General features: G+C 53.2%; 1 protein-coding gene across 7 annotated transcripts in view; it reads left to right on the forward strand.

Moving 5' to 3' along the window:
• The window catches only part of CCHCR1 (coiled-coil alpha-helical rod protein 1), a 12,372-nt gene extending 2,136 nt beyond the window's left edge, over positions 1 to 10,236 (forward strand). For 4 of the 7 annotated variants that reach the window (XM_046639145.1, XM_046639147.1, XM_046639148.1 and 1 more), the window contains 14 exons: positions 845 to 1,142; positions 3,205 to 3,368; positions 3,467 to 3,602; positions 3,819 to 3,929; positions 4,140 to 4,289; positions 4,869 to 4,979; positions 5,091 to 5,197; positions 7,324 to 7,436; positions 7,620 to 7,665; positions 7,821 to 7,957; positions 8,086 to 8,274; positions 8,370 to 8,471; positions 9,285 to 9,436; positions 9,546 to 10,039. In XM_046639145.1, the coding sequence (XP_046495101.1) occupies positions 845 to 1,142; positions 3,205 to 3,368; positions 3,467 to 3,602; positions 3,819 to 3,929; positions 4,140 to 4,289; positions 4,869 to 4,979; positions 5,091 to 5,197; positions 7,324 to 7,436; positions 7,620 to 7,665; positions 7,821 to 7,957; positions 8,086 to 8,274; positions 8,370 to 8,471; positions 9,285 to 9,436; positions 9,546 to 9,944 (2,215 nt within the window). In that variant the 3' untranslated portion in view covers positions 9,945 to 10,039. Of the gene's footprint in view, positions 1 to 844; positions 1,143 to 3,204; positions 3,369 to 3,466; positions 3,603 to 3,818; positions 3,930 to 4,139; positions 4,290 to 4,868; positions 4,980 to 5,090; positions 5,198 to 7,323; positions 7,437 to 7,619; positions 7,666 to 7,820; positions 7,958 to 8,085; positions 8,275 to 8,369; positions 8,472 to 9,284 lie in introns of all 7 variants that reach the window. The other 3 variants (XM_046639149.1, XM_046639143.1, XM_046639142.1) reach the window with 3 other exon arrangements.
• Positions 10,237 to 10,280: the final 44 nt, after the last annotated feature.

Below are 10,280 nucleotides of genomic sequence, written 5' to 3' on the forward strand. Positions count from 1 at the left end.
TTCTTCCAGCCTCTCCAATTCAGAATGTGTGGCCTAATGATGTGCACGGTTGATGTTTAATATATCTGCCTGTATATAGCTCTCTCTAGAGATCGTGTTCCATGATCTCAGCTAGCCTTAGGTCCTGTGAGCCCTAGTTTGGCTACCAGCTAGGGCTCCTTTGGCCAGTCACTTAATTTCTCTAGGCTCCAGATCCCTGCCACTGAAAAAAAAAATCCTGTGGTTCTGGGCCTCAGTGAGGGAGCTGTGTCAAGAGCCATGTTATATGCTGGTTAAACTTTGTGTGACACCAGTAGACTGTGTTCTCCAAAGGTTGGAACTTTGTAATTTATTGCTGTCCTGTCCTCTCACCCTCCTCATACAGTATACCTAACACTCAGTAAATGCTTTTAACTAGCTCGTGGCCTCACCATGTGATACTGGAAGCCTTGACCCCTCTTTCTTCATACCTGCCTCAAACTTTTCCTTGCCCTTAAATCAGAATTCAGAAGTCTCTGCATGTTCTTCCAGCCTCTCCAATTCAGAATGTGTGGCCTAATGATGTGCACAGTTGATGTTTAATATATCTGCCTGTATATAGCTCTCTCTAGAGATCGTGTTCCATGATCTCAGCTAGCCTTAGGTCCTGTGAGCCCAGACAGTGGACCTGATGTACTTAGTAGGGCCTCGACGAATGACAATGGTGAGGGAAATGCAGAGATCCCCATGGCCCAGCTTCATCCTCCTCATCTCCCCATGTGGGAAGAGAAGGATTCTCTTCTCCTTCACCTGTTTCCATTTATGCCCTTGGCCACTTTTCCTAGCACCAGAGACAGGTCTCACCTATGCTAATCTATCTTTGAAGGTCCCTGGAGGGGTCACAGGCCCTGAGCCAGCAGGCTGAGCTGATCTCTCGGCAGCTGCAAGAGCTGTGGCGGCTTGAGGAGGAGGTCCGGGCCCTGCGGGAGACCTCACTGCAGCAGAAGATGAGGCTGGAGGCCCAGGCCATGGAGCTGGAGGCTGTGGCACGGGCAGAGAAGGCTGGCCGAGCTGAGGCTGAGGGCCTGCGTGCTGCCTTGGCCGGGGCCGAGGTTGTCCGGAAGAACCTGGAAGAGGGGAGGCAGCGGGAGCTGGAGGAGGTTCAGAGGCTGCACCAAGAGCAGGTGAATGTGGGGGTGGGAAGGGTTCAGTTTCATAATGGTGAACTGGCAGTAGCTTCCAAGCAGAGAGCAGGAACCAAAAAGGCCACCAGCAGTGGAGTGATGAGATTTTTGGAAGGTGAAAAAACAGATGACCTGGAAAGAGGGAGAACTTGGGTGTTTTGGGCTTACTCAGATCGCACTTTTTTCCAGGCTCAGGTGACCCCCCACCACTTGAAGCCCTCCTTCCCCTTCCAGTAGGAAGTAGACTGTCTTCCTACTTTGCTCCAGATACTCAGTTCATCTGGGAGCCTTGGCGCGTGGGCAGAGGGGTGAGAAAGGTGGGAGTGGGGTCCTAAGGTGGACTCGGGAGAGAAGATTATTCAGTCAGCAAGCATTTAGCAGTGTTCACTCTGCCATCCCTGAGATAGGAGCCAGGACTCTGGGGTAAGCAAATCAGCCTGAGTCCTTGTGAGTGGAGCTAATAGCCTAATGGGGGACACACACATTTAACACTTAATTTAATCCTAATTAATTCATTGCAATTGGGAGAAGTGCCATAAAGGAGAAGGACAAGGAAGCCCTAACCTGGTAGGGGGTTAGGGAAGGCCACCCTAATCGGTCAACATGTTAAGAAATGAAACGATAAAGGCACTGGAAGAAAACATGGGTGAATTCCTTTATAACCTTGGAATGGGGAAGGCCTGTACTTATGAATCAAAATCCAGAGCCATTAAAGAAAAGATTGATAACACTGTATAATACTGAATTTAGCAATGACAAAATAAAAGTAAAATCAAAGGATAAATGATAAACTAGGGAAGAATATTTACAGCTCATATCACAGGAAAAGGCTGATATCCTCACTATATAATGTGTGCCTAGAAATTGATAAGGGAAAGACAGCAATCCAGCCAGAAAATTGACAAAGGAGAGAGTTCAAAGGAAAGTATAAAGGGCCTTTAGATTCACGAAAGATGTTTAATGATAAGAGTTGACATTTGTGCTGAATAGGAGTCGGCTGGTGAGGAGGCAGGTGGGGACGCGATGGGAGCTGGTGCGACACTTGGCAGCATGGGGGACAGGAAGAGGCCAGAAGGGCTCTGGATGGTGTGAGGATTGTGAGGCCTCGGGCCTGTTCAGAACTTTATACTTTACCTTAAGAGCAATGAGCAACCATTGAAACTTTTTAAACAGGGAGATGACATGATCAGATTTGTATTTTATGTCTAAAATGACTAGTTTTGTGATTTAAGTCCTAAATGATCACTTTGTGGTATGGAGATTGCACTAGAGGGGGCCAGACCAGAAATGAGGGCAGCACTCTCCCTCCTTCACCATCAGTCCCACGGCTCTTTCAGTGTCTCCAACACCCTTACCACCGTTTGAGGTACAGAGAGAAAAAGACAAGCTTCCCAGAGCTTCCTTTCAAAGGGGGTGTGGCAGATAGTAAGCACATGCAGGAGTTCACTTCAGTTGATAGTAAGTGCTGGAAGGCCGTGACCAGGTGATAGGACAGAGTGGGTGGTGGGTGGGGACTGCAGCCCAGGGAGGCCTTCCCGAGGAGGTGATGTCACCCAGGATTTGAGGAGTGGGGAGGCCAAGCCTTCAGGTAGACTCTGAGGTGGGAAAGAGCTGGCTTGTTGGGGTGAAGAAGGGAGGGCACTGGCTGCAGCAGAGTGGGCAGTGGGAGATCGGTAGGAGATGGGCTCAGGGAAGTGGGCGGAGGCTGGGCTGTGATGGGTTTGGCAGACTGAGAGAAGCTGAATTTTGGTCTGAATGCCATGGTCAGCCACTGGAGGTTTTTAAAGACTGGTCAGGAGGTTGTTGCCATTGTCCAGGCCAGAGGTGAGGGCAGCTTACCTCAGCTGGTGGCAGTGGAGATGGAGAGGAGTGAGACATGTTTGGGGAGGAGACCTGACAGGAACTGCTGATGAATGGGAGGGTGACGGGAGAGTGAGGCACCAAGTCTCGATTTTGCCATGCGCAGTTGGGTGATTTGGGACAGGGCCAAAGCAGGGGGGATTTTGAAAGCCCAGATGTGGGAGAGAGCTGGCCCCTGCTGAGCCCCCTCTTCTCTCTGCAGCTCTCCTCCTTGACGCAGGCTCACCAGGAGGCTCTTTCCAGTTTGACTCACAAAGCTGAGGGCTTGGAGAAGTCTCTGAATAGTCTGGAAACCAAGAGGGCCGGGGAAGCCAAGGAGCTGGCTGTGGCCCAGAGGGAGGCCGAGCTGCTGCGGAAGCAGCTGAGGTAAGGGGGGGGGAGGGAGGTGGCTAAAGGGAGATGTGGATGGGGCAGGTCTCTAGGGTGCCCCACTGATGGTTCCCCTATTTCCACCTCAACCCTAGCAAGACCCAAGAAGACTTGGAGGCTCAGGTGAACTTGGTTGAGAATCTAAGGAGATATGTTGGGGAACAAGTCGCTCCCGAGGTCCAGAGCCGGACATGGGAATCAGAGCGACAGGAGCTTCTAGAAACTGTGCAGGTGAGAGAGTGCAGGGTGCATCTGTGCCAGGATGGGGAGTGGGACTGGAGGGCTCAAGGATCAGGTCTTGGGAGAGGGGTGGCCCCTGGAGAAGAAAACAGTCCCCAGGAGAGAAGGCATTGCCGTTGAGAGGGTGCAGACTGGCTGCTGCCTGAGGGCTGGCATGGAGGCCCTATGGAGGCGGCTGCTCTCTGTCCCTCCCTCTCCCACCCACAGCACTTGCAGGAGGACCGAGATGGCCTGCACACTACAGCAGAGCTGCTGCAGGTGCGTGTGCAGAGCCTCATGCACATCCTCTCCATGCAGGAGGAGGAGCTGGCCAGGAAGGTAGGCCCCTGCCCCAGGCCCCGCTTCCCCCAGCACCTCTCTGTGGGTGGGAGGGGTTGCTGTGCTGCCAGAACCTGCCGGGATCTTTCTTTCCTTGAAGGCGTATTCTCCCTGTGTCTCCTGTTGCTGGGGCAGGACAGAAGAAACAGAAAACACCTCCTTCCTCTGCTCCCCAGGAGCCCACACTTTCCCCATTCCTCCACCTTGCAGGTTCAGCCTTCAGATTCCCTGGAGCCTGAGTTCACCAGGAAGTGCCAGTCCCTGCTGAAGGGCTGGCGGGAGAAGGTGTTTGCCCTCATGGTGCAGCTGAAGGCCCAGGAGCTGGAGCACAGAGGATGCAAGGAGCATCTGAAGGGACAGGTCACTTGGTGCCCTCTTTCTTCCCAACTCCTTGCTGCTTACATATGGGGTGACATTTATTCAACAAATATTTATTGCGTGGTTACCACGTGCTGGGAACACAGCCCTGAACAATGACAGACAAGTACCTGCTCTAAGGAGCTTACATTACATAGGAGCTTACATAGGAGCGGGAGTCACGTAATAGGCAAGAAAACAATTAGATGATGTCAGGTAGTTATATGTGCTCTAGAGAAAAATGTAACAGATCCTGTGAGAGACAGAGACAGTGGGGTGGGCCAGCCTCAGTCAGGATGGTGAGGAATGGCCTCTCTAAGGAGGTGACAGTGTCTAAGGATGGGAGGCATGGGCAGAGGTGGTAGGTCCTTGTGGGTGGGTCACAGGGCAGTTTCTCAAGGTGTGGGCACATGGAACATGCTTCTGGAAGGAAACCTGGACTCAGACTCCATTCTCGGGAACCCAAGCTCCTTGTCTCCCTGCATGGCATTCTTTCAGAGACCGGGGCACCTGCCCCTTCATTCCAGTGCCCACCCTCCAGCTTGCTGCTCTAGCCATGCCCTGCCTCCTCTCCTCCTGCAGGTTGCAGAGCTCCAGGAAAGAGCTGCAGCCCAGAGCCAGGAGCAGGCCATCCTGCAGCGCTCCCTGCAGGACAAAGCCGCAGAGGTGGAGGTGGAGCGGATGGGCGCCAAGGTCAGTGTCTGAGACAGGCAGAGGCTAAGGGAGGCCAGGGAAATCCCTGGCCCTGGTCTGTGGGCCAGAGCCGCGGGGAGGGGACCCTTGTCTTTACCGCATCCTTCCCAGGCCCTGCAGGTGGAGCTGAGCCGGGTTCAGGAGGCCCAGCGCCGGCGGCAGCAGCAGACGGCCATGGCCGAGGAGCAGCTGAAGCTTGTAGCCAATGCTGTCAGCAGGTACCTTGGGAGGGGGGTGTGGAGTAGTATTTCTGCTTCCCCAGCTTCTTGGGCACCTTGGAGTTCAAGAGCCTCAGGCAAGAGGGGCTGGAGAGCTGTCAGCTGGAGTATGCAAGGCAGAGGTAGGTAGCCCTGTACAAGTCCTTGTGTTTGTGTTTTCCTGGGGCACCCCCTCCACGTTCACACCAGGCTCGCTTGTTATGACTCCCACTGCACACTTTGTTGGAGGTGAGGCAACGCCTCCTGCAGTTCGGTCTAGTACCGGCTTGAGCTAAACAGAGCACCTGGGAGGATCTCCACCTACTGAGCTGTCGCAGGATGAGGAGTGTGGCTACTTGGTTTTCCTTCCTTCTTTTAAAATTTTACAGGCATACCCTGAGGAGTTGAAAAAAAATTTACTCTTTATTTTAAAGCTGTACACCTACTGGCCTACTAGATACTCCATCTAAAATGTATGCCAGTTTCCTTCTCGGTCAATTGCAAGCCTGTGTCTCTCATACCAACTTCCTAGTTTTCTTCCCAACTCTTGTTACATAAGCTTTAGAAAGCCATCTAAGGAGAAACACAAGCTTCTTCACATTGGTAACAGCCCCCCTCAGCCGTGGACGTTGGGGTGCTGAGAGGGATCCACATAAAGATCCTAGCACAGTGCCTGGCTTGTCGTCTGTACTCTGCAGAAGTCTGCTGTTCCCATGAGGCTCTTCTTGATGGATCACATAACAGTTTTTGGTTTAGCAAAGTTGTGATGCAGGATGGGTCCTTGCCCACTAGCCCCTTCTGTTGTATTTGTACCTTGGGGACTAATTTAACTTTAAAAAATTATGAAAAATTTCAAACATGCACAGGACAAGAGAGACTAGTTATGATGAACCACCACCCAGATTCAATCCATTGCATGTGCCTCCTACCTCTAGGAGAGGAGAGAGAAGCGCTGTGGACAGGGTTTTACTTCAGTACCAGGACATCACTGCAATGGTTCTTATTAATGATTTTATTGCCAGAAAGTCCCCTAGGCTTAAAACAACCCAAACTTGGTTTGTTGCCAGGTTTGTTAGTCTGTAGATCGCTTGGAGACCTTACCAGAAAATGGCTTTCGTAAGAGCCCCCGCAGTAGGTGTTGAAGTACCCACTCACACCATTTTCAGATAAAAGTGATCTCTGCTGTGCTGCTAGGGACATGACCCCCAGCCTTTGAGGGCCGCTTGTTTTTCTGTCGGTGCAGACTTGGACTCTCCTGGGGAATTCCTGCCCTGCCTCTGGATACTGCCTGGGCCTCCTCCCCGGGGGCCTGGTTAGGGTTCTGAGCTCTCATGAGCCACACTGGCCCTGCTTTGGGTACCACCCACTGATAAATCATGGGCCTGCCTCCACTGGTATCAGGGAATTGTTAGAGAGGATGACTTTGATCTCTGATGCATAATAGTGACCAAAAAATAGATCGTGAGAAATAAGCTTCTCAGGTTGTTTGAGAAGATACACAGCCATTTAATGCCGCCTTGTGGCAAGGGCCCCTTAGAACTGATGGAAGCTATGGGCTTTGTTCCTTAGAGAAATGCACATAACTTCATATAACCCATACAGCACCAGGAGATTCCCTAAACCCAGAGACATGTCCAGGGGCGAGCAGGTGAAGTCAGAATGAGCTGGAGATTAGGCAGCCGTACAGCACTCATTTTTGCCACCGTAGAATCGTTTTCAGTGAACTCTTTGCTGTGCTATGGCATCTGGGCCAGATAAGGTCTGACCTCGGGAACCTCATTATGGTTTTTACTGCAGGGCTGTTTTTAAAGACACTGATTGCTAGGACCCACACAAGAAGCTTACCATGGCTTTTGGGAGCAGAAAGCTGTGCTTTCCTTATGAGCAAGTGGATCATTTTTACCCGATAGTCACTAAAGGGCTTAAGCTCTCAGATTTTCTTCTTTTATCCACTGAGGAGCTCAGACATGACTGGCAGGTGCAGAGTTGGGGCCCCTCCTCTTGGCCTCAGCTTCCCTTTTTGCCTGCTCTGACTTCCCCTGCCCTGCTTTCCCCATGCATGTACATAGCAGGACATGGCAGAGGGAGTCAACTCCTTTTGGGAAGGAGGTGGGGTTGGAAGGTCAGTGACCTCCTGCCTTCTCTAGCTTTCAGACCTGGCTCCAGTGCACCATGGCCAAGGTGGAGCAGGCTGCAGCCCGGCTGCCCAGCCTCAGCAACCGAGTCAGCTATGCCGTCCGCAAGGTCCACACCATTCAGGGTGGGTAGGGTGACTCCCAGATGCACCCTAGCCCTGCCCCTGCCCCACCAGCCCTCTCTCATCCCACCTTCATCCTCCTGCCTCCTTCTCACGGGTCCAAGCATCTTTTCCCCTTACTCCCTCATCTCCCCTTTTCTCCTCCACAAAGTTATCCTGCTGTAGCTCTCGGCCTTTTCTCCCCAGGCCTGATGGCTCGAAAACTGGCCCTTGCTCAGCTGCGCCAGGAGAGGTGAAGTTCCGGGCACTTTGAGGTGGATCAGGGAGGGGAGTGGGGCTTTAAGGTGTTTGTTGCTGGGACCCCTAACAGTGAGGACCGAGGAGGGATGACTTGAGGGTGAGGCAGGTGGGTGAGTTCCTCTGACTCTGTTTCTCCTCCTGTCTCAGCTGCCCTCCACCCCCACCGGCTATAGATGTGAGCCTGGAGTTAGAGCAGTTGCGGGAAGAACGGAACCGCCTGGATGCAGAACTGCAGCTGAGTGCCCACATCATCCAGCAGGAGGTGGGCCGGGCCCGGGAGCAAGGTACGCCTGGTCCTGACTCACTGAGCTCCAGCAGGGGCCAGAGTCTGGTGTGTTGGGGATGGAGAGAAACAGGCAGGAGCCGGCATCCAGGGCAAGGAGAGGCCTGAGTGAGCGCCTCCTCTTCCCAGGGGAGGCAGAGCGGCAGAAGCTGAACGAGGTCGCCCAGCAGCTGGAGCAGGAGCTGCAGCAGACCCAGGAGTCCCTGGCCAGTGTGGGGCTGCAGCTGGAAGCGGCTCGCCAGGGCCAGCAGGAGAGCACAGAGGAGGCCGCCAGTCTCCGGCAGGAGCTGACCCAGCAACAGGAGATCTATGGGCAAGGTGTGCACAGGGGAAATGGGCAAATCCATGGAGGGTGGGGTGGGAACCATGAACCAGGGCTCCCCCTGCCACACCCCATCTGCGCCTCACCCCAGCTCTGCAAGAGAAGGTGGCTGAAGTGGAAACTCGCCTGCGGGAACAGCTCTTAGAAACAGAAAGGAGACTGAACGAGGCTCGGCGGGAGCATGCCAAGGCCGGTGAGATTTGCTGGAGTGGATATGGGCTTCCAGGAAGAAGGCAGTATTGAGACATAAGGTTATTTAAAAAAAGTTTTTTAAAGCATGCAAATAATGAAGTTATCAAGACATGGCGCTGATGAATTTTCAGGTGGTGTACACACCCATACAGGTAGCACTCAGGTCAAGCAACAGCATGTGACCAGCCCTGGAGCCCCTGTGGTCACTCCCCTCCACAAAGGCAACCACCGTCCCAACATCTCACACCCATGATTACTCCCGACTTTTTATTGAGAAGAACTTCCAACACCTAGACAAGTTCAGAAGAATCATGTAATGGATACTCATGTACCTTCTCTAACTAGATGCAGCAGTTACTAACCTTGTCACGTTCCTCTCTATCTATATATACACACACCTCAATATGTACATTTTTTGGAATCATTTAAAGTAAGTTGCAAACATCAGCTGCGTCTCCCACAAAGAGGAAAATTTCCTGTGAAACCTCCATACCATTGTTACACTTTAAGAAAATGAACATTAATTGCACAAAATCTCATGTCCAATCCATATTCAGATTTCTCCTAAGGGACTCCGGGAAGGTTTGGGCATGGGGAAGGTACTTTGGCTTCACAGATTCATAGGCTCCTAGAGCAGCAGCCCACCCTCCCACTGTACACAAGAGACTGAGAGCCACGGAGTGTGAGTGGCTTCCCTCCGTCTCAGAGCTGGGGACCCAGCATTCTTGCCTGTCATTCCAGTCTCTTTTTCTGGTGCTTCACTGCCCCTGGGCTACCCCACACCTGTCCCCTCTGTGCCCTGGCTTCCCTGCAGTGGTCTCCCTGCGTCAAATCCAGCGCAAAGCCGTCAGGGAAAAGGAGCGGAACCAGGAGCTCAGGCGCCTGCAGGATGAGGCCAGGAAGGAGGAGGGGCTGCGGCTGACACAGCGCCTGCAGGAGCTGGAGAGGGACAAGAACCTCATGCTGGTAGGGGACGGCAGAGACTGGGCCCTGGGGTTGGTTGGGGTGAGAGGTGTGGAAAGGGGAGGGGGAGGCTCTGCCTGGGTTAGGTGGCGTTTAACCCTCTCCTTCCCAGGCCACCTTGCAGCAGGAGGGTCTCCTCTCCCGTTACAAGCAGCAGCGACTCTTGGCAGTTCTTCCTTCCCTAATGGAGAAGGGGAAGTCTGTGGAGTCCAGCCCCAGGCCCCCAGAGTCTTCAGCACCTGCCCCTCCAGCAGCGGCATTCTCCACCAGGCAGGCCACGAAAGGTAATGGTCTAGGTAGGAGGAGACAAGTGGGGGGACTTCAGGAACCTCTCCTCCAGACACTTGAGGACATGAGCCTTGTTCTCTGTGACCCTTGGAGACCCCCAGCCTCTTGTATCCACGCCCACGTTGGACCAGAGAACCCTCTGCCTCAGAGAAGGTTCCTCTGCACGGTAACCAAGACAGCCTTCTCTTGTCCGGCTCTTATCCGTTGGGGTCTTCTTTCCTAGGATCCCTCTGTGTCCTGCTCGATGACCTCCAGGGCCTGAGTGAGACCATTTGCAAAGAGCAAGCCATTCCTCAAGGAGACAACCAGAACTCTCCTGCTTCAGTCTGCTCCTGAGCAGCCGGATGCTCTGAGCACCTGGGAGCTTAAGGGGGTCCCAGAGGTTTGTGGAGAAGTGGGGTGGGGGGAGGGGGGGCCATCCCAGCCCTCTTCCCCATCCAGCTGCCCTCGTGGACACCAGCCATCAAGATGTCTGTGAATTCTCCTGTGGCTCAATAAAGATGACTATAGTAGGAGTCGTCGTTTGGACATGTTATCTCTGGGAATATAAGGGAGATCT

Source organism: Equus quagga, chromosome 15, assembly GCF_021613505.1.
Source record: "Equus quagga isolate Etosha38 chromosome 15, UCLA_HA_Equagga_1.0, whole genome shotgun sequence".
In the NCBI taxonomy this organism is placed as follows: domain Eukaryota; kingdom Metazoa; phylum Chordata; class Mammalia; order Perissodactyla; family Equidae; genus Equus; species Equus quagga.